The sequence below is a fragment of the Pangasianodon hypophthalmus genome, chromosome 14 (genome assembly GCF_027358585.1).
Source record: "Pangasianodon hypophthalmus isolate fPanHyp1 chromosome 14, fPanHyp1.pri, whole genome shotgun sequence".
NCBI classification, from domain to species: domain Eukaryota; kingdom Metazoa; phylum Chordata; class Actinopteri; order Siluriformes; family Pangasiidae; genus Pangasianodon; species Pangasianodon hypophthalmus.
This window is the reverse complement of record NC_069723.1, coordinates 11,059,074-11,084,088: the sequence shown is the minus strand read 5'-3', so window position 1 is coordinate 11,084,088 and position 25,015 is coordinate 11,059,074. Positions and strand designations below refer to the sequence as shown.

At 38.8% G+C, this 25,015-nt stretch overlaps 1 protein-coding gene across 2 annotated transcripts; it reads right to left on the bottom strand.

The window, feature by feature from the left end:
* Positions 1-1,478: 1,478 nt before the first annotated feature.
* On the bottom strand, positions 1,479-24,608 carry lrrc75a (leucine rich repeat containing 75A). Of its 2 annotated transcripts, XR_003403388.3 has the most exons (5): positions 23,361-24,608; positions 18,101-18,229; positions 14,720-14,832; positions 2,431-3,407; positions 1,479-2,289 (listed from the first exon to the last, which is right to left on the bottom strand). XR_003403388.3 is itself a non-coding variant. In XM_026924900.3 (4 exons), the coding sequence occupies exons 1-4, from the start codon at positions 23,613-23,615 to the stop codon at positions 2,573-2,575; spliced, it is 1,332 nt and encodes a 443-aa protein (XP_026780701.1). In that variant the 5' UTR covers positions 23,616-24,608; the 3' UTR covers positions 1,479-2,572. The 2 variants fall into 2 exon arrangements, 1 of the variants encoding a protein (XP_026780701.1); XM_026924900.3 differs by having other exon boundaries at positions 1,479-3,407.
* Between the last annotated feature and the right edge of the window lie 407 nt (positions 24,609-25,015).

Here is a 25,015-nt window from a genome sequence, read left to right as displayed (position 1 = left end):
AAATTTTCCATGAAATAATATGATTGATAATAGTATAATTGATTGATTTAAAAATCATCACAGCCTCATCAGAGTAAATTTCCTAAAAAAGAACTGAGGGATAAGTATCAATTACAAGCCTCACATTCAAGATTTAGACGTCATTAAATGTTTGAGACAATTCTTTTATTCTTATTTTTGCACATCCTGCTGCTCATCAGATAATTAACACCATGAGGAGAGAGTTTTCTCTTTGTAGATGAGATTTGCCTACTTTGATTTGAGGCTAATAATTCAATAGGCTGTTTAACTGGGTGTGTTTAAAAAGATCAGATACTAGTCTAATATCTTTTCACCATTAGTGTTAAAGTTGCAGTGGTGTTTGATACTGTGGAACTGTAGACACTATTTGTGTATTTAGTGTTAAAGGAGAAGTCCACCCTCCATTTTTCCATACTGCTTATCCTACACATCCTATCTCCCATCTCAGGGCACAACTGCACACACAGCTGACAATTTGTAAATGCCAATCAGCCTTGAACACATGTCTTTGGACTTGGGGAGGAAACCAGGGCACTCGGAGGAAACCCCTGAGGCCCACGGAGGACATGCAAGCTCTGCACACAGGTGGTGAGGAGGTGAGAATTAAGCCCCCAACCCCGGAGATATGAGGCAAATGTACTAACCACTAAGCCACCATGCCCCTAAACGCACTCTGCATATGTTTATACTGAAATATTTGTGATACGCTTAGTGATTCTAGTGCTAATTTGTTATTTTTGTTATTCTTCTGAGAAGTTAGAAGTTGTTTACCGTGCTGAAGTCACATGGGGACAATGAAATGGTTACAATGATGTTTAATAGGAAATTTTTTTTTTCAACAATCTCAAACATAAGGGATATTGATCAGATTTTGCTGTTAGCTCCTAAAAACAAAAGAGCAAGACCTTCTTTTCTCACTTGCCAATTACATATATATATAGATAGATAGATAGAGAGAGAGAGAGAGCTGGACAGACTAAAGGGCTAAAGCACTGCTGCATCAGTCTTTTAAGGTAGAAATGAAGCAAGAACTTACTTGATCTGTCACCATTATTCAGCAAGCAGTCAAATGGCATTGTGAGTAATTTAGGAAACTGTTAACTAAGTGGAAATTGACAAAGTTTAAACTAAAAAAAAAACGTCAATTCAGAATTTCATTACAAAATAAATCTTGAACACTACTGAAGAAAACAAGTTAAAGAGAGATTAATATGCAAATTGTTCAGGGTGATTTTTTTCTTTTAATTCTTTAATATGTTAATAAGCCTGTTAGACAACAGGCCCTTAGGTCACTGTGATAGGTCTGAATATTAAGATCATATTTCTAATATTTCTCCTGGCTTGAGGCTTCTGAAGAATTAAATTCTGAAGAGGTGTTATGTGGGTATCTTGATGAATTTCTATCTGCCTCGCTATGATAAACAGAATAGGTTACATCAACCAGTCTATAACATGAATATGGTCCTTACAAAATAAGATATTTATTACAGAAACTCTGTAAAAGAACAGAATAACAGACCTGAAAATGGCTCATTCACAGATTTTGTAAGTATTATGGTGAGGGATAATATGATCCATGTCATAAACTGTATTCGAGATACTGAATATATTGAAGATTGGACCTACTGGTGCATGAGTATGCGCTGGTGAAGAAATACTTGGTGAATAAATGGAGGCTATAAATGTGTCATAACTGGTAAATTGATATTTCAAACAAATACTCTACAGCATAATACAATGTCTGGGTGATTATATTAAAAATATACCAAATAAATTGCAATTATATAGCAGGTTAGAATGTCTGTATAAAAGGAAGAGCGAAGCTTTGATACCTTTCAATATATTGTAATAATCGGGAAATTTATGTTTATTTTAATGTTATTCTGTCCTTCGGTCTTTGGTGCCAGTCCATCATAAAGCGCAACAATTTTCTAAAGCTGAACTCAGGGCATCCTTGAACATATTTGGTTTCCTCTTGCTTTTCTTCTGGAGCACAGGCTGTTCTGACACTGGGGACATGCATTTCAAAGGCTGATGAGCAGGTTTTCTTGCTTGGGATGTAGAAACAGATGCATAGACGGAGAAGGAAATGTCCAAGCTAGACTAATAATGTCAGGCTGGTGAGTTTGTCTCCAGATCTCAGTCGCCGTGTGCACTGGATAAGCATGCGCGCCCAGTCTCAGTCAGACCATCACGCTTCTTTAACAGGGTCAGACAGGCACATAGGTAAAAGTCTGTTGTTAGGACCATATAACCAAGGGGTATTACCTGAAAGAGAAGCATATAAACTGCAAAGGGTATCTTACCTTACTCTATATAATATGATTGTTATACCTCATAAGTGGTATAGGTTGTAATTTTATGCATGATATACACAAAATATCATTTATTTATCACATAGTCCCTTACTTTTATGTGAGTCATCCCCTCCAATCTTTTACTACCTTGAGACTCGTCACTCTGACCTGTAAACAGTCTAATGCAGGGTCTCTCCTGACTCTTTGGACAAGACAGGTTTAAAGGCTACAATTTCTAAACTGAGGAAGTCTGCTCAGGTCAGGTTGCCTGAAGAACAAGGGACCTGATCCACACCATTGTCCTTTCTCACATCCCCGAAGGCTGCTGAAGAGTCCTGTGACTGACTAGAACACGACAGCTGTGAGCTCCGGCTGTGTGTGTCCTCCTCACCTTCAGCCTTAGTTGCTTTTCTCACACTGCTTTGTCTTTCATATGGCCTTTTTCCAGCCCTCTGCTCCTCCATGGTCCACACACTCTCCTCATCATCCAGACCTCTGACCTCCCTATCGAAGTCGAGCAGCTCCTCCATCATCTCTTCAATCTCCATCTCCCCGTCCATCTCACAGTCCACCTCAGACCTGAGCTCACCCAGGCTCAGCGTCTTGTTTGTATCGTCGGTGTTATCCGTGTCATCTTCGTCTGGCCGGGTGTCTGGCTCACTCGCCTGGCTCTCTCCGAACTCCAGGATGGTAGGCAGGTTGCCCTGCTTGGGGCAGCGCTTACGCAGGCTCACGAGGAACGACTGTGGCAGCGAGAAGATGTCCACGTTGTTTCCAAGGTCTATCCATGTGATGCTAGGGAAGCGATCGGGTTCCTTCAGCGTGTCCGTCAGCTCCTTGAGCACAGCTCGTGTCAGCCTGTTGCCGTTGAGTGCCAGTGTCTCAAGCCGAGGCAGTGAGGCCAGCGTGGGCAGGAGCAGAAGAAAGGCTTCATCTGTGAGCTCTGTGAATCCCAGCTCAAGGCTGGAAACACGAGATGCATGCCGCTGCAGGTGCGAGCAAAGTCGCTCCATATCCTTTACCCCCAGAGGAATGCCGGAGAGGTCTAACGTTCCACTGGCCGGTGGATTAGAAAGAATGGCTTTCAGGCTGAGAAGAGGAAAGAGAAAGAGTCAAACACTAGAGATATAAATTTAAAGAAAGGAGAGACCTGGATGTCATTTTAACCTTCATGAAGCAGATATAGTAAATATAATATTACTATAAGGCACTGATGTTATGTAGTCATGTCCAGACTTGGAGCTCTTTTTTTTGGCATACCTGAATCATCCTGTCAGCTAAGTACCAAACCTTCCACTAGCTGATTTCAAGGACAAGGACAACAGTGCTGTGCTGACTTTAGATTTGAACACTTTCTACCTGGAAAAATAAGGCCAGACTCCAGAATTATTGGCACTCTTCCAGAGAATGACCAGAAATGATTGTATTGCCTTTTCAAGGTTGTTACCCTGCACAAGCCTGCTTATTAATATACAATACATAGGCAGTTAAAATACATTTAAATGCAAACAAGACCATAATAAAAAGTTTAAAATGAAAATCAAAGGCAAAGAAAATTTCTCAGATTTAGCTTTTTCTTGAGGTTGTCAGGTTTTAAAATCATCTAATAAGATGCCACCTCCATAATAATAAGCTGTTTGGAAAGGTTGTATGAAAGAAGTCCTTCCTCACCAAGCATCATTGGAACTATAATTGGAATCATTTCAGTTTGATGGCCTTGAACACCATCAGCATGAAAAAGGGGACTGAATATAAGGAATCATAAACACTTATGTGAGTATGGTGCAGGGGATATTGTGAAGAATTGATGGCATCATGGAATCTACTAAGATATTTTGGTTGCCTCTGTCAGAAGATTACTACTTGACTGTGGATAGAAAGTGTTATCCCGAGATGAACTGGGATCTTGTCCAGGGAGATGCTAGTCCATCTGCTTTGTGCCTATTGTTTCAGGGATAAGATCCAGAAATATGACCCTGACCAGGATAAAGCAGTTATAAAAATGCATTGTTCAAATTAAAGTGGATAAAGAAGATAAATGTAACCAAATTAGACCAAAATGTAACTATATTAATGTCTGCTTTGTCTTTCTTCTAATAAAACAACAGAGCTGTGTGGATACATGGTTTGAGTGTATTATGCAATTTTAATGTCTGTATCACTAAAGAGCTCTATTAAGCCTCTGGGTACCAACAGCAAGTGGTGCAGATGTTTATCTGCAGACAAAGTGTTAAAACGGAGCCAGCAAATGAAGCACGACACTCACTGCACACGTTGAGAGCTAAAAATAAGCAAAACTGAGAGCACTGACATTCCAGTAAACAAGCTCAGACATAGTAAGAGAGAAAGAGGAGAGAAAACACTTGCACCAATAATTGCCATAAAAAGGAAAACCAGAATTAGATTTAATAATCCTTTTGGCACCAGTGAACACAATAAACAGACGGCGTAGTCATGCAGGGCGGAGAAGAGCTGATTTCAATTATGACCCAAACTCTAAAATATGCTGCTGGATTCAGAATCTACGCTGTTGTAGAAAAGACGTTTAGGCTTTTGAGTGAACTAAAATGTTGAATGGATTTGTCAAGTTAATGTGCCTTAATAAATGCTTACACTTTATCTCTAAAGAACTACAAATATATTGTAACCACTATCAGGGACTCGATATGTTAGTAGTTTAAAGACCCTATTTTCACAGTGTAATTTGAAATTTGTCAAAGATGTACAGTGAAAACTGCCACTGTTTAGCCTGGATTAATCACGACCAGCTCATTAGTTAATTTTCAGCAAAGAAAACTCTACAGTGAAGGAGTACTTCACATATACAGTATACTGCTCAACATTAGAGGCTGGAGAAGAGCCATAATTAGTCTCATTGCTCAACAAGGTTGATGTAATAAAAGTTTTCCATCCCTCTGAAAATTCATCTCTACAAATCCTCTAGCTCTGTCACTGAACCAGCAAAACATCCAAAACTGGAAGCGAATTTGTCTCGCTGACGTCAAGCTGACCTTTGTTTCTTGTCTATAAACCCCTCTAAAAAACCACCCCATTTTCCTCTGTCTCTACAGCAGAGGCATATAAAAGTACTGACAAGTACTGACAAGTACTTTTATATCACTAAATGTCAATCATGAACCCTGCTAGTGTAGTCTTTATCTCATCACATCACCCTTAGAGAACAGAAATAGATTGTGATGTACTTTGAAAATACTGTGCAACATGTTGACAAATAATCTATTTGCAGTATGTACACTTTGCCTAATATAATTTAAATGTATTGTTAAATACATTGTAATATATCTACATTTGTGCTACCTGATACAGAATATATCAAACTCATACTTCTCTATATGCTGTACACCTTTAGTTAGAAATGCATTAGTTTAGAAAATTATCACTGTAGTAATGATGGTAGAGGGGAATATGGTGGCTTAGTGGTCAGCATGTTTGCCTCGCACCTCCAAGGTTGGGGGTTTGAATCCCATGTCTGCTCTGTGCATACAGAGTTTGCATGTTCTCCCCCTACTTCAGGGATTTTCTCTGAGTACAGTGGTTTCCTCCCCCAGTCCAAAGACATGCATTGTAGGCTGACTGGCATTTCCAAATTGTCTGTAATGTGTGTGGGATTGTGCCCTGCACTGGGTTGGCACCCCATCGTGGGTGTGCCCCAAGTCTCCTGGGATAGGCTCCAGGCTCCCCCACAACCCTGTGTAGGATAATTGGTATAGATGATGGAAGAAAATTAGTTGGCCTACAACCCTAAGTTTCTTCATAACTAAGCAAATAATTTTTTTCTACTGACAGCCAATTCTATGTAGCGGTACTTTGCATTTCAAAAAGTTTTAAAGACTACAGAAGCACAAGAAGTTAAAGACTACAGAACTTTATATACTGCATGCATCCACATAGCTTACTATTGTTAGCTTAAACAGACCAAAGGCTAACCCCAAAAAAATGTCAACTCTTTAATGCTTTTTTAAAATATTGTATGTGCAGTGAGGTATAGCACTTATTACATACTAGTATTAAGAGCTAAAGTGGATTTCAGTACCAGCAATGCTACACTCAAACTGATACTGTGCCATGTGCATCTCATCAACTGTCTTCAAATGTAGATATAAAATAAAAATATAGCCTATAATACATGTTTTATACTTTATAATATACACTCAGAATATTTATCCATATAAAAACAATATATGTGACATATGTGAAATGACACTATAATACATACATCCTTCTCAATATGAAAAGCAGTAATAATCTATATATTGTAAATTATTACACGTATGTAAATTATATATATGTAAATTATAATTTGTATAACAAATTTTGGTTCTGGGGGTCAGTTGCCATGACCAGCTTCGTACTCAGGACTCAGTGGATAGATTTTAACCAACCGAACTTCTTGCGAAAACTGTGATGAATTTACTGGTTGCACATTTGCACTATTTGTCCATATAGTACACGATAATAGAAGGGATTTCTTCTATCTGTTGCACTATCTGTTCCACCCAGATGAGGATGGGTTCCCTTTTGAGTCTGGTTCCTCTCAAGGTTTCTTCCTTATATTGTTTCAGGGAGTTTTTCTTTGGCTTGCTCATTAGGGATAAATTCACATATTTACAATGTATTTTTTGAATCCACTTATTTCTGTAAAGCTGCTTTGTGACAACGTCCATTGTTAAAAGCGCTATACAAATAAAATTGAATTGAATTGAATTAATATATTCTCATATATTTACTTTATAATTTATATGAAAACATATAAAGAAAGGCCAGTGGCATAAAACCAGGGTTTTACTGTAGGCTTAGTAAACCACAAAATCAGGTATGACTAAACAATTCTTAGAACAAAATGCAAGACAATACCTGGTGTGTGCGTGTCAGCGACCTGATACTCAAGGTCTGTAAGAACATCCGCACCACACAGAAAGACAAAGAGGACTCGCTTAATCAGCCGCTTATTCTGCTATTATCTATCCAGCACTGGACTTCACTTGCAGTGTATTTTATTTCTCTTAAGTGTGATTATCCCTGAGACAGCAGGCCTAGAGGTCTACACAGTGAATGCTTCCTCTTTCCTGTGTGAGGAAAATGCACAGGTGGTGATAGCAGTGTTTCCCATTACGTGCACAGCATGAAAGCCCAGGTCGAGACAACACTCGTCTTCCACAATCTGCTAAACAATAACGGTGTGAGGATGGGTCTTGAGTAAACAGCCCTGATTATCTGTGTGCCAATGAAAAAAGAGATATTGGTAGTGGCAGCAGGTAGGTAGGTGGGTGCAGGAGACACACTGAGATTGTATTTTATAGATCTAGCTGGCAGAACAATTTAGTGACTCTTAATAGACTACAAATCCTTTATTCTGGTCAGGATCACTGCTAATACAGGGCCTATCCTGGGAACACTATGTGCAAGGGAGGAATACACCCTAGATGCCACTCCATCACTGGGTATCACACATACATTCACATCGGCATGTGTGTGGGAGATGGGAACATACTAGAGCACCTGGAGGATGCCCACACAGACATGAGAACAACATATGAAGTACAGTAAACTGAGGTCAGGATCAAGCACCGGACCCTGGACACCAATAATACCTGGTGCCCTCACTATGCCTCACAAGGCCTCCCACCATGCTAGCCTCACTCTGTAATAAGCTTAATTACAGGATTGTAATTAGTACTATAATAATCTTAATTACAGGATCGTGTACACATCTTTAGAAAAAAATGGTAGCTTATGTAAGAAACAAAACAAAATAAGCAGTGGTGTGAGATGGCCCGGGTCAAAGCAGAGTTACTTTTACTACCATAACATTGATTATTTTACTTAAACAGCACATCCTGAAGTGTTCTATTCCTCTTATATCACAGCAATTTGCCAGCGATTAAATTTTTTTAATTAAAAAATGCCACACCCTACTTCGTCATAGTATCCTATTATATGTTAGTTGTGGAACATCAGTGAAACAGGTTTGTTCCCATTATCACTTACGTCATAGCAGCTATAAACAATCGTTTCCTCACCAGCACCTTTTTTCTCTCTCTTGTAGTTGATAAGACAAAAAAAAAATGCACCAAGCCTTGGATTATAAATTGTTCACCATACAAATTCCTGTGAATGAGCTGTTACTATAGAAACAATAAGGAATTAGAATAATATAAACCTTTCATTTGCCTTAATGGCACCACTATTGTCAGGGCTACTGTTATAGAAAATTAATCAACATCTTCTGACCAATCGGATTCAAGAATTTAATACCACTGCGGTATAAGAACAATTGCAATGCAAAATAGTTTTTTAAATCCTGTTTAGCACCTACATTAATTATGAAATATTGACAAAAAAAGTCTGTTGCTCCTCTATTGTGTGTGTGTGTGTGTGTGTGTGTGTGTGTTGAGGCATTTCTGACTGTAATATGTAGATTGGTCTGCTAATGCACTGAAGCAATGATTATGCTAAATACACTAGCAGCAAAAGGGCATAAACGTCAAACAGAATGTCTGATTATGTTTTGGTTTGAAATGGATGGACAGTGCTGCCAGAATCAGCGTGGGAGAGAAAAGAGCATGAAAGCAACACACAGGAGGCCAGGAATGAATACTAATGCAGCAAGTTCATTTGCATATCATACTCTGACCCCAGTGCTGCTCCTACATAGAGCACAATGACTAAAATGAGGAGCAGAGGAGGAGAAGTAGAAGACAGATACAGATATTATGACAAAAAGCAATTAGATCCAGGTATATCATGGCATTTAAAAATGTATGGAGCCAAGTGTATGGGAAAGATGGGTGTGGATAGGAACATAATATTAGAAGAAGGAGCATCGGGTTTGACGAAAGAAGGAAAAAAGAAGATATGTATGGAGGTGGGGAGAATGAGGGAATGTTGGATGAGAGGAGAAGAAAAAAGACGTGCCTGAGAAATGACGTGATCATTTCTCAACGGAAAAGAGCCAGATGCACCTCCTTGGACCTCTATAGACCTAGATTAAAGCAGTAGCACACACACATAGGTGTACATGACGTATACACAGGAGCAGGTTATGACAAATGAGATGTAGTTCATGAAAAATGACTATCCTCAAGCAGGAGTAAACTGAAAAATTTCACCCAGAATTAACCAAATGTGTGCAAATGTGTGTAAGTTTAGTGTGCAGACACTAAATAATTCCTCATCATCTGTTGACAGCAAAATGCTGGTTATCAGGAGTTATTATGAACTACAGACAGCAGTGCAGACAGACCAGACAGCTGCCATGTCTCACACAATTCAGTCCATCCAAAACACTCTGCACCGCCTGCACACATCAGCTGCTGCAATTTTCCTTCGATTGTGCCAGTCCTTACTCTGTTACAATACAATGGATAAATCACGTCTGAACTGCAAAATATACATTTCACATTCATTTTATTAGTTTTCTTCTGCCCTGAAAACTATTTCAGTTCACTCAATATACAGTAACTGCATATATAATTACAGAAATAAGTGGACATGGACAATAACTATGATGAATGATCATTATTTATTCTTCTACTAGTGCTAACAGATAAAATCAAGCAAAGGATCAGTACACAGATCTTATGAATCATTACTCATGTGCAGTGTAGCCTTCACAGCTCTCATAATAAGGCTTAATGTCTCTCATTATCCCTCATGAGCCATTCGGAAGTGAAAATGGGGTTTATCTCTGCATCATGTCCTTAACCCTGGTAGGAGGCAAGAGTCATGTTTCCATGAGGTAGTCGAGAGAAACCCTGCCTTGGAGTGGATCATTAGCTCATGCTAATGTCGCCTTCTAATAAAAACATTGGCAGAAGGGACAGAGAGTGAGTGAGTCATAACTGTTGGAGCAAGTTTAGTAGCTAATCAGAACTTTTAATATAATCAAGGATCAGGAGTTTGTAAGAGTGAAAGAAGTTTTGCCAGATATGTAAGATATCCTGCCAAATGCATTGATAACACTAACCTCATTTATTTATTCGTCAGAAACCCAAACTGATCTCGACAAAGACTCACCAAGGTTACTGACATCCCTGGAGATCTCTCAAATCACGCCATCTAACAACACATGCAACCTTGCTGTAGTTCTGGACAACTCTCTTTCTCTTCTAATACTACTAACTTTACTCAGCCCTCGAAGACTCTTATTTTTTTGTTGGTGATTACACTTTGATCGTGAGTTTGAATCCTACCACTGCCAGTCCAAGAAAGCAAAACTGGAGGTGCTCTCTGGGGAGGGGGGATGGTGTTTTACTTTCTCTGGTCAGTCAGAGTGACACTAGCCAATTGTTGACATCTGTGAGCTCATGTATGCAGAAGAGGGCAGTTAGCGCTTTCCTCCGAGGAGGTTAGCAGCAGTTTGAAAAGATGTGGTGGCTGGCTTCACGTGTCTCAGAGGAAGTACATGATAGTCTTCATCCTCCTTGGATAGAAGCTATTATGTGATAGGTGACAGACAGCTGACAGTGGATGGGAATTGGCAAATGGCCAATTTTCTTTCAATTTTCTGGCCATTTTCTCCACAAGAACCACATAGGTTCTTATTCAGGCCCTTGTCATGTTGAGATTGGACTTAAAGTAATGGATCTTCCCCTGAATGCCAAAAGACTCTTGCAACTGATCCAGAATGTAGCTACATGACTGGAATGAATGGAGCTACATACATGTTTCTAATCTTCCCAAGTTCTCCCACATCAACCCATTGCTGCATTCCCTCCATTGGCTTCCTGTAGCTGCCCACACCACAAGTACAACTCGATGCCAATGGCATTGACAGAGGTTGTCTCTGCCACCAATAACAATAAGCCCAGTCTTTGGCATCTGACCTTGTTGAAATCTTGGATTGATTCCAAAATCTAATCATTTTATCTGCCGGTTGCAATGATAATTCCATATAAATCCATCACCTAGTGGCAGAAGCATAAAATTTGACTAGATGCATCAACCCAAAGACGCCTCTCAAACCACACTTTGTACCACATTCATTTTGAGGATATAGCTTGACTCTACTTAACCCACCATCCCTCAAGATATGAAGAAGACATACAAAAAGATTCTTCTCTGTACAGGCACCCAGGTGGTGGAATGAACTTCCCAAGCTACAGCTGAATGCCTGGTGTACGAACTGCTGCACTAACTCATTGTACTCCTGTAACTACTCTCTAGCAGGGTTTTTGCATAATGGTATTTTAAGACCCTGACCTTGTTGCAATTTACACTACAATCAGTTTTACGTCACTGATATGATGTTTGTTATTCTTTTCACTGGTGTAAAAGGCACAATCCTGTAGAAAACAAGTACAACTTAGAAGACGTTTCTGTGTGATAATTCGGCTTTATCTATAACAATGACCAATACTGCTGCACGGGGCAAGGTTAGAAATCCTGAGAAAAGCTTACACCAGTCCCCAATCCTCATCCCAATCTAACATTCTCCGCCTTAAATCGTATGTTCCAGGGTATCTGTCTAGGTCTAAGACCTCATCACACAGTCACTCCTGTGACTGTAAGCAAAGAAAGAGATAGCTGATGACCAGAAATGAGAGAAATCTCAACCAGTGTGCAAACATCAACCCACATAACAAAGATTAAACATAAACTCATTTGACAAAGGAAGAAAGTAGCATGTTCCTAATAGTTTCAGCATGAACACATGCTCTGGGATTCCAGCAGAATGCTAATGACAGCAGACATTAATGAGCCTAAGAGGGCCAGGTAGCTGGAACACTTTAAGCCTTTTATCTCTTCATTCCTCAGTCCAGAGAGACGGAGCAGCAGGTCAGTGCTCAAATGAAATCGGCACAGAAGTCAGAGCTCCAGTGACTCCCCAGAGTCTCCAACAAACACAGGCTATAAACAGCAAGCAGAATTTCCCACGTGAGCAGCTGGGGAAAAGCAGGAGCCTGAGAGCAGTGCAGACCTGAGTGAACGTTCAAGGTACGTAGCATGAAGAATGCTGCACACCTGCATTCATCCTTTTTTATATCTTTAACCATCAACCTGACACTTGTGTCTTTTCAACCCCACAAAAAGTGAGTAAATACTCCTGATGTTTTTTCAGGACCCTTACAAAAAATATAGTACACTTTAGGACATATTTAAAGTGTACTATAAGTGCATTAAGTAGCATCTTATACTGAAACAAACTTTTACCATTTTATATACTATCCATGTACTACTTCTAACCTTGCTTTGGACTAAACACATTGCACATTATGTATATTACATTGCACTAACGGCACATATTGCACAAAACTGCAAATAACTGCACTTTACATCGGTACTGCTGGACTGCTGCTGCCACCATCCATATATCTACATACCTATTCTTATACACTTTTTTAAAAAATCCCTTCATATATATTTTTTATGTGTATGTTTTTCTTACACACATATATATATATATATATTCTTTTTATGTATATATTTTCTTTTCTATGTTGGAACAGTTTTAAAAACATTTCACTGCAAGTCATACTGTGTATGGTTATGCATGTGACAAAATTTAAATTCAATGAATTTGAATTTAAACAGGAATAAAAAGTATATTTCCAACTTGTTTTTTTTAGTTTAATATAAAGAATACTTTGAAGCTACTACTACTACACTAGCAACTTATTATTCTACTTAAATGTAAAGTGCATAATGCAAAGTACATTCAAAGTACATTCTGTGTGATTAGCAAATCAGTTGTACTAGTGTACCTTGTTCTTCACATATTACATAATAACTACCCATCTGAGAGGGTTCCCGTGAGAGATGCGGTGGATTACTACATTCATTCGATCTAGTGATGCTCATGAAACTTATCAGGACCTAAAGGCTTTGATAGATGAAGGAGAGAGGATAGCTATCCTCAGCATTTAAACAAGTGCTGGCCAAAGTGCTTGAATAAGTTGAATAAAGGTGTGTTTGATATTTCTGCTCTAAATACAGTTTAAACACATATTCTGAGCATATTATATACTCACTTAAAACTCGCTCACTTAATCTGGTACATAATAAATATTGAATTGAAAAAAATTTAATGTGGACTTAATATAAGTAGACATGAGTATTTTCTTTTATATATATATATGTATATATATATATACACACACACACACACACACACACACATTTAAATTTTTGACTCTAGGATCTCTTTCTGTTGTAAAAACACATTTAGGTACTCTATAATAATAATAAAAAAAAAACATAAGCTGTTTTTCTTTTTTATTTTGTAAAGTTCCTGGTCTGTTTTTATGCAGATATGCAAGCAGTATCTTACATCAAAAAATGATGGGGAAAAAAACAAACAAAAATCAAAACAAAAACCTTGTGCCATTAAATTATTCTCCCTTAAATCTAAAATACCACATGCAACCTAATATCTATGGCTATAATTGTTTATCAATTATTAGCCGCATTTAGTATTTCTGTATAAAGCCAATTTATATATATTTATATTTCTGTGTAAAGCTAGCTATTAATATGCAAGCTAGATTCTATTGTCAGAGTTATTAGTTGTCATTAGTTAATGTTTGCTCATGCTCATTGGTTTCTCAGTTAAAGGCACACTAATTACTGTCAATAGCCAATATTAGTGAGGGATTTGAGGTATATAATTCACTTGTAACGTGTAAAAGTTTGTAGCTTTGTACTTAGGTGAAGAATTTAAAGCTGTACTTTCTACTTTTCTACAAAATATTTTTGCACTATTACTTGAGTAAGGAATATCTGTATCTTGGCTATATCTGCTTGTAGTAAACTTGTATATTGTAAATGTGATAATTCAGCGCCGTGGCTCACGTGCATGGCAGCTCTGGTAACAGAATATCACATACTGTCTCCTAAGCTCCACTGGGGATCTCAGTGTGGTTCAAGGCCTGAAGGCCAGTTTGAGATTTCATTTACTGCTGTGGTTTTTAATTTGTTTACTCTCACAGTGCTGACAAATCCATGCTTAAAGAAACAGCTGGCACAGTGATGACTTCAGCTGCCTGTTACACGGAAGCAGAGAGTGCTTTATTTTCATAATTTATCTAATAAATAAGGACTGCATTTGGCTCTTAGGAGTGGATTTGGAGATAAGCCAGTCCTTTCAATCATCTGCACTTGAATTAAAATGGAAATTCAATAAAAACAGAGCAGCAGGCCTTGACCATCAACAAATGCCTATGTTAGAGGAGGTTATGTTGACTGGTAACCTAATGGAGAGAAACAGAATAAATCATACAAAGAGACAGAGAGAGAGAGAGAGAGAGAGAGAGAGATGGCACAGGAGCAGAGTAGAAACAGAAAAGCCTGTTAAGCTAAATGATGTATCAGATACTCTTCCCATGTCCACAGGTCAACCCCATACCTCCTGGTTCCTCAACCCATGTGCTCTGTATACTTACCACGCCTGAGGTTTCCTCTTCAGCAGGCCCTGGCGTCTCCACTGTGAGTGTGGGCTCAGGTGGTAGGTCAGCTGCCGGCACACCTTCTCCATCGCTCCCAGAGAATCGCCCTCCTGGGGAGCAGAGAAAGAGGAAGAGGCGTCAGTCATGTAATAGACAGAATAGCTTCATGTGAACTATAGTGAGGGAAAATCTAATTTCTAATTGTTTAGATGTTAAGATTCATGAGTATTTTCAGACAGTGGTGCTGCATGATGAGGTGTTTTATGAGTTTCTTTGCAGTTGTCTATATTTCTTTTTCACCAGTACAGAATAGACTCTAGAGAAAAGCTTCCGTAAGGGATATTTGAATGGTAGAGGGTTCTGTCATCTGAAAGCAACACCACATTTCAATTAAATAAACTTTAAGAGTTGCCCTAGAAGGGAAACCAAAAACCCTATAAGGTGCTATATGAAACTTATTTTTTTGTCCGTTTTTTCAATATTAAATGTTTATTAGTGTGTATGATTTTTTTCCTGTAATAGTACTTAGGGTCAGCATTGTGCTTGGGGTGACACTGGGTTGAAACTGGTGGGAAATGCTAAACACACACATAAAATGCCAGCTCAGAAACATTTTGAGGAGAAAAAGTAGTTGACTGAATTAACAATCTTAAATGAAATTGTCATATCCTTTACAATTAATATAACAGTAAGTGTACAACATGATCAGTTGTACATGCATATGCATCAATTTAAACCTGACATTATGCACTTTAACCTCAGAGTAAGCTAATGTGTTAGAATGAAGCAATAATCCACTTCAGGGTATGTGTTACAGTGATTTTATCATGGGTAAGGGTGTTCTTATGCATGACTCTGTAGTCATTGTAACATACACTTATTTATTTATTTATTTATTTTAGAAAACAGTGACAAAAACAATATGATGAAATCCAGTGCTAAATAAATAATTAAATTTATTTATAATATTTGCAATAGACAATCCTCATTCCACACAAGGTAGTCTGTTATCAGTAAGCTTTGGTTGCTAAGCAACAAAATGGGCAAAGATTATGCTATGGATAGAACAATGGCTTAGGTGTAATGGTTTTATTGCTTTAAATGCTGGTGCATTAATACAGAATTCAATTATTGTGTTTCAGTCACAGGCGTGTACATATTGAGGATTTTACAACAGCTTTGAACGCCAATCAGATTTTAAACTATTCTTTCAGAAACTATCCTTTTTATAATACAGAAACTACATTTGGCTCAATGCCTATGTGCTTCCATACTGTACAATAAATTTTCCGTCTTCTTTCACTGGATCTTCAGCAGTCTTATTCTTTAGCAGTCCTATTGCAATAATATTGTTCTTGTTCCTGTTTGAGCTGAGAACTGCTGTTTTATTAGAAATCAGTTGTTAGCGAGGCTTTGCCCCAGAGCTAGCTGGTTGTTTTTTCCATGCTGTTGGGTTTAATTTGCTCCATTAAGTGCAGCAGCATTAGCGAAAGTCTCCTAGTATAAACTCACTCATCTTCACAATATGACTTATCCATGAGCAGAACACTAGCGCTGTCAATCACGCTGCCCGGCTCATAATCCCCCCTCTATCTGTCAATATGTTTGTGACTGAAATTGCTTTCCTCTTTACTGCTGTTAGCAACATTCACTAATGCTTCTGAAGTCTGGGCCGATTGGAAAATAGTCAATATATACTTCACCTAAATGTCATTTCCTTTATCTCATGTAGCTTGCTGTGAAAGACATGCCATTAAAACCTACACCCTACAGACAAAAAGGGATATTTCTTGTGTGTGTGTGTTCATGCACATAGATAAGATCATACTGTATTTGTGGTTTGATAGGAAACACAGCATGCCTTCTATTACCCTGAATATATCAATATCAAGGCTCTTTGTCATAAGTACCATTCATTTCCTGTTTCTCCCCGGCTAAAAATCACACACACACACACACACACACACACACGCACGCACAAACACTAAAAACAAACATCTTCATCCTTCAGAATACAGACAGGACAAGAAAAGGATAAACTGATTGTGTAGATGTCCCTAGATATGATTACATTTCAGCTAAGAAGAAAGAGTAAAGATGCTGTTAAATATCTTTGTTTCCATTTTTAAAAGTAATAATTAACAACATTTTACAAATCATTTTATAATGAGAATTAGAGATGGATTTAAAAAGATGCACTCGTGTATGCTTTACGTCTCCGGCATTGTTCATTACTGTGGTGTTCAAGCAGAGCCAGCAACCTGTTCAGTGTTAACAAATGCAGCCAGATCCCTCATTCGTGATCTAGTTGTACATGTCTTGAGCTGAAGATAATGGCTAGTAGTTATCAATACTGCATTTGTCAATCATTTGTCAATACTAGAAACAAATAGTAGAAACAGTGCACCCAATCTGGCAACCCTAAACTTACTAGGAAGCTCATTACTGTAAATGATATAGATCCATTAAAAAGCATGTTTCTCCATAGAATTTCTTTCTTTTTTATTTTCCCCCATTTTCTCCCTCATTTGGTCACTTGCCAATTGCTGTAGCCAGGTCTTCCCTATCATATGACAGGTCCCCTCCTGGGAGGATAAAGGCTAACATGCTTTGTGAAGCCAGCCAACTGCATCTTTTTGAATTGCTGCTCATGCTGTGTCAGAGTGCAGCGTAACACACTCAGAGGAAAGCACTGTCTGCCGTCTTGCACATACACAAGCTCACAGACACCCACGACTGGCTAATGTTGCTATGACTGATGGGGGAAGGAGAATAAATGCTATCCCTCCCACCTAGAGCCATGAATGCTTGCGACACTGTTGGGATTCGAAACTGTGTCCTCATGAAGCATATATGGCGGCACTCATGCTTCTGGAAATACTTGCACCACAGAGCAAATCTTTCTAAAATGAATATGAAGCTAATGTTAAAACATTCCCCATGTCTGTGTTATTCTCCTCCTTATTTGCACAATATTCATGCATACAATCCACCACGTTTTCAGGCACTACTTAATGCATGCGTAGTCTAAACACTGGACACCACGGGTTGATAACCAAACCTCCAATTGTTTTTTTTTTTTTTTTTTTTTTTTTTGCAGTGCTGGATGAGGACTTCATGCTATTAAAAATCTATTAAAATAAATGTTTATCAGTGATCTTTCTATAATTACTGTTTCATTTAAAAGCATAAATATTAAAATAAATGAACATAATTTATGCAGTCCTCCAAAAAGGAAAATAATCGTAAAAACAATTCAGCATTATTTTTTTTTCTTTTGGTTTTTGGTATCTGGTTTTAGCCCATTGTGTGCTGAATGTACTTTTTCAGCCAAGAATTTTCATTTCAGTGCATCACTAAAGGAACTAATCACTCTACCGTCTTCGGGCAATGAACGTATCTGGCCAAACTGATAATGAGGTCGTGTGTAATGGGATCCACCAGGTTCCGAAAACTGGCGTAGCGATAAAGGACGTCATCCAGGGAGGTTGACTCCATTCCCAGATCCTACAGCAAAAAAGAGAGAAAATTGAGCTTTTAATGACTTCCGCAGCAGAGGACAAAGCCAAGATTAACAGCAACCTTTTACTTTATATAAACCTTTCACAGTATGATATATTTTACATTTTAGTTTTATTGCAATGTACATTTTGATTTACAGAAAGCTGGTGTATAAGATTATATCTATGAATATATCTAGCCTATGTCTGGATATTTAACTAATTTGATGCTTGAAATGGTCTTGTTCTTCTGATAGATACTTTTTCTTATTTCAAGCATCTATTTATAAAAAGGAATAGGTTTAATTATATTCATCATAATCCCATAATGAGAATTATTCAATAAATTAGACCATGAACAATATATTTTTACTTGATCTGTCTTTTGCTGTAAAAAAGAAAGTGACTGTTCAAACCCATCGCTTGAGAAGATGAATAGTGAATTATGCAGTGTAAAAGTCCATTTGAATGTGAAAATGAGACACTGCTGCACTAGCTGCTGGAAACTGAAAGTCTAATTGACACCAGCTAATGTTTTTGTTAAATACAGCCAACGGTTTTGTTGTGTGCCTCAAACACTGACCATGTCTGAATCACTCTGCGAAAGATTATAAGTATTTCTCTCTCACTGGATAATCGTGATATATTTCATGGATATTACAGCACGACAGCTCCCTGTTACTATGTGAAAAAACTCAAACAAATTCATAACAAACAACCCTAAATGTGAATTTAATCTATATTACCCCAGAGCCTTGTTATCTACACAGCAACAACACAGGTAGTAGAACCAGCTCAACACATCACTCAGTATCTTGGGCTGGTGTTCATGCAAAGCAGATTTACTATATCAAGAACATGAAAGACAAGGGCATGAGAATGAAAAGGAAAATGGAAAACATGCATTTTTTAAAAATCAAGTGACATGAATTATATATTCACAAAACACACACAAGGACACAGAAGATGTATTCTAAAAGAACCAGACAAGAAAACAGTAAGGGTTTTCTCCTCATTAATGATTTTGTCCCCTATAATCTTCCTCGCTCAGCAATACAAACCAGCAATGCATAATACTCCTCAATGGAGCTACATTATTAATCATCTTCCTTTCAAACAAAAGTCCATCCATTATCACAGATGTAAAGGAAAAGGGTGAACCTAGCAACCAAAGGCATCTCACCATCTTTCTCTTTCTCATTAACTGCTCTTTCAATTTACATGGACTAATAGACTGAAATACCATTCTGTTTAATTCCATTATCTGAACTGCGCAACTGAAGTGACACATAGACTGAAATCCCCCACTGAGAATCATGAGTTCATGCTGTTGGAGGATTCAGAAAGCATCTGGCCCCTGGCCTTGATCCCTGTTCTTCACAGAAGGCACAATGATCACAGCTCACCCTTTTCTATAGGATTGTTAGGATCCTTTATCATCCATCATGCTTAAAGGAACACTCCAGCATTTTCAGTTTTATCTATGCCCACTCCGTCATATGCGTAACACATGTGAGATTACCACAATGAAGGGTGAGCTGTGATCAATGGAAGTCCATGGGCAGTTGTTGACTTTTGTCAATAAATGTTTAAAATATGCAAATATTTACAACATATACTGTACAGTATAACACAATATATAAAATATATAACACAAATTCAACATCATTAATTCATTAAAATCTGACAATAAAGGTTTTAGGATGAGACAGCCATGAGCGTCTTGTCATAGCTGATAGTTTTGTCCTTTCTAACATTTGAGCAATACATTCATTCACCCTATCGTTCATCGTCAGTAACCACTTCATCATGGTCAGTGGTGTCTGTCTCAGGGATAGATCCAAAGCCTATCCTAAGTACACTCGGTATGAGGCTGGAATACACCTCGAATGCGACTCCAGTCCATTGCAGGGATCCATGCACACAAACTCATACACTTCTTTGCACCTTGGGGCCATTTAGTGTAGCCATTGCACCTACTAGCATGCTTTTGTTTGGTGGGAGGAAACCTGAGAACCATGAAGAAACCCACACGAACATGGGGAGAACATGCAAAACTGTACACAGACAGTAACCCGAGAGACCTTGGAGCTGTGACGCAGCGGTGCTACCTGCTCCTTTAGAGCTACTTTAACTATAACCACAAAGTGTTCCCTCTGAAAAAAAAATACTCCCATTTCTGAAATTGCAAGATACAGATTTACAAAAACCTTCCACTAAAGAATGCATGAAAGCATTTTTTAAAAATGTGTTTTTGCTTATCATTTATTGACAGCAACTGCTCTTAGACTTCAAGTAAACGTGTTTGAAATGTTTCACAAATATTGTCTGTATATGTATACGTTATAAAAAAAGGGGCTAAGGGAGAAGTTGAAAAACTCTGGAGTATTCGTTCAGTGGTAGACAGAAAGCATAGACATAGTGAAGATCAGCAGCAGCAAAATGTTAAATGTTTCTCTCAGAATTCCACTTCTGCTGAGCTCATTTCATCGTCTACGCTCTCACTGATGGGTATGAGCCACAGTAGGGTCTTCTTTCCATCCTTGATCTCCATACAGGAAATCCTGTTACTCCTACACTCTCTTCATGATCCCTCCATCATAGACAGCAAGATCTAGAGAGTAAAACTGTCTACACAGCACAGTAATAAATCGCACAGCCATTCTAATTGCATCAGCAGTCCAGGACAGTCCAGCCGCTGGGCATCTGCCTCAGCAGCTGTGAGGGGGGTGAAGTATGCGTCCACTAGTGCATAGTGAAGGGACGGAGAAACTACACATCTGGTATGTAGGTGGATTTGTAGCAGAAGCCCCATGGAGCCTTTGGGACTTCTACAGAGGAGTCTTAATGCTTACCACCACTGTAATTGACCTGTCTATGATAGAGGGCTTGGGCTTGCTATGCTCTCTACTCCCACATTGTCTTATACGGATATCTACTTATTCTGACTTTCCGTATTAAAGACATGCTAAGGAAAAGCTATGGCTCAAATTTCAGTGTATTATACCACTTCCCTCTGCAGAATGCTTGTTGGTTAATGGTAATGTGAAACATGATCAATTCAAATATAAATAAATAGCAAATATATGGTACTGTGTCGCAGTGATGTCGCAGATGCCTGCCTTGGTTGTATGCTCTCTGCTTGGGTTTGAAAACAATTACTGTTCCTATATACAGTATATAGACTGAGCAACACCTGTGTAATACATGCTAAAACATAATCTTTGCACGTTAGTTACACAGTAGAAGGAATCGCTTAACTGCTATTAATTTAGTGCTGTCCTTGTTTGTTGTGAAGAGGGTTAAGTTATACTTGCAAATGTATTTTATTCTGTCAATTTCTGCAACTGGGTGGAATCAGGATGAAATCAGGTTCTCACTGTAATCGAACTGCACTAGTTTTCATTTGTAACTGGTCTCAGCCGAACTAAAGGTCTAAACACAGCACTGATTGACTGAAATGGTCTACAGGCTATATTGCATACGTGAAAATGCCCTTCGAATATTGAGACCTTGTGGATAATTGTGCTAGGTACCTTCTGAAAATGTCTTCAAAATATCTCCTTCATCTTTTTTGCATAATGATAAAGCACTCAGTATAGATGAACTACAGCTGAGTGCAAACATTTTCATACTTTTAGGACAAAAAAGAAGAAGACGAATAATTTAAAGAGACAAAGGATTTATTGCTACAGTTTTTATAGATGTGCGCTTATTATTCGTTCATCATTCATTCATCTTCAGTAGCTGCTTTATGCTGGTCAGGGTTGTGGTGGATCCTCAGCCTATCCCAGGAACACTGGGTGAAAGCAGGAGAAACCCTGCCAGTACATTACAGGACACCAAGCAAACACACATTCACACCTAGGGATGATTTGGTATAGCCAAACTGCCTAACTGCATGTTTTGGTCAGTGCGAGGAAAACTGAAGACCCAGAGGAAACCCATGCGAAATAATTATTCTCTACTAATATATATATATATATATATATATATATATATATATATATATATATATTACTAATATATATATATATATATATATATATATATATATATATATATATATATATATATATATACATATATATAGTACTGTGCAAAAGTCTTAGGCACCCTATTTTTTTTAGTACAAACTTTGTAATAGATTTTTATTTTATGACTTCTACATTATTGATTCAGTACAAAAACATTTTAGAATTTCAAACATTGGTTTTCCAGCACAAAATTTAATATTACAGAAAAATGTTTGTATGTCAGTAAAGAAAGCAGAATATTACATAAGAGACACTTTTCAGATAAAAAAACATAATGAAGGCTGCTGGGTTTTGCTGCAAAAATAAGAAGCAAGTGCGATAGTCAAAGTCTCCACAAGAGCTGTGGCTGCTTCTGCAAGATGCTCAGTAAAACTTACAGCTCATTTCCTTATAAAACTGCACTAATTCTACCTGAGACTACTATTTTTTTTTAAAGCGAAGGATCGTCACATCAAATACTGACTTTGTTTCATTTATTACTGCTCTTTATAGTATTTTTTTAATGTAGAAACATTTAATTTCACTATTTTTGAAGGCATCTTTGCTCTACAGCATTTCTTTACATGTGCCTAAGACTTTTGCACAGTACTGTATATATATATATATATATATATATATATATATATATATATATATATATAAAAATCTCCAACTTTGGCCTGTAACTGGATCCGGTCTCAGAACAGCATCTGAAATTCTGTCAGCTGTAGTGTTCACCTCTGCTGATTTTGCTCTAATTCCACATGCAGTCAGCCTTATGAACACTTAACTGCCTCACACACATGATGACTGAGTCACTGACAGCATTGCGTTTAGTGCTCTAGATGCAATAAGTCTTGTGTGCAATATTTATCTGTGCAAAATTCTTATTATTTAAATTACAGGGCAATAGTAATATAGTATATAGTTTAATAGCCTATCCACTTCTTTTCATAGCAAATGTGTTGTCTACCTGTGCTGCCTCTTGTATTTGTTATGTTTCTGTAATGTGTAATGTCTAAGAACCTTGTGTACTCTAGTGTATTTAAAGCACCATTCTGATTATGGAATGTGATAAGAGTTAATTGTGCTGTTAAGGCCACTGCTTCTCGACTCCCGTACCTGTCGCAGGGTTTTGAGCATCTCTGTGGCCTCGTCGTGTTTGCCCTGCTTGGCCATGAGCATCATGTCCTGGATCATGCCCACTCGGCGCTGGTATGGAGGCGGAGGTCCGGCGCGCGAGAGTCTCTCCCCAGCGCGCAGCACGAGCGAGGCGCGCACGTCATTACCTCGCTCGCGCGTCGGTGTCCTCCTGCAGCGCGCGCTTTGAGGGCTGGCGCCCGCCTCATCCGGGCTCTTCGCCTGCTTCGCTCCCATGACCGAACCAGGACACGCACACTGACACTCAGACTGACTCACGCGCGTCCCGCACTAGCCACAAGTTCGCCCAGCATTTGAGAAATGAACGTGTACGCGAGTTGGTCGAATAACACAAGTTTACAGCCGCGTCACTGGTTTGTTTACATCACACCTGTCCCGGAGAGAGTGCTGACGGTTATGCGCACAAAACAAAGAGAACTAAAGCTGTGCACGAGATCCTGCATGCATCTTCTGAGTTCAAAGACGGACAAGACGCGCGAGCTCTGAGCAACGCTTTTCATCATCCATCATCCGCGTGCATCACAAACTTCAGCAATTCATTCCCTCGTTCATTCGCCTGAACAAATAAACAAAACAGCAGGGCTGCAATGTTATATCCAGGTGCAGCAAGGTCCTCCAAAACCTCCCTTAGCTCCAGTATACCTTAAGAACTACCTTGAATGAATAAACCCATCATCCAATTAAGGTCATTGCGACAAACACGACATATCCGCTAAATATAGGCTAGAGGACTAGCTATTTCCTTTCGTGTCCCTCAGGTAGGGAAGAGATCGCATGAGGATGCCTGGAGCATGGCCGCAGACAGGGAGAGGAAAATAACAGTCCAGTAATGCTCAAACTCGCATTCTGCAGTTATCCCTGCACAGCAATCCCATGTGCTGAACACAGATCTGTGTATGTGTTCCTTCAGGTCCGCCTACACCCCAGAGCAAAGTGAAGCGAGGTCAGAATGCAAGAGAAGTGCTCGCGTCGGTGGTGTCCGTTTTCCTCCTCGCCAAAGTCATCCCAGCTCTTTCCATCACGTGCACTTAGCCTATATTTCCAGGACGTTTCTTTCTTTTCTTTTTTTTTTTCCTTCTTAATCTCTGGTTATGTTTGTATCTTTTCTATAAGGTGGGTCCTGTCCGATGCTTCAGTGATTGGGTTTGTGTCTTTCTCTGAGACTAATGCAGGCTGTACCAGTGGATCATGGTGCAGAGAGCCTCCCACCCCATTCCCCCCCTCCATCTGGGAGGGGTCGGGCAGTGTGCACATCATCCTCCAGCAACTCGCCAGACACTGAACTCAGTCATAATACTGCCCGAAATTTTAAACCTGAGTGCTTTACAGAGAGTGCCTGCTTACCTAATTGACCCGGTATATCAGGCGGATGCAGGCTGGAATGATGTGACCTGGCTGCATTAAAGGCTGCTACTTATAGCCTATAGTAAGCTATTGAAATAAACACAAAACATGTATTTCATATCTAGGTAACGATTTGCATTGGGTCAGACAGTGCAACTGCGGCAAACAAGCTCATCCACTGCATCTGTTTCTCATCTACACAGTGCAAATCCGATGTCTTTGCACAGATTCATACTCATTACCACTACACTGCATGCATTTCACTCTACTGA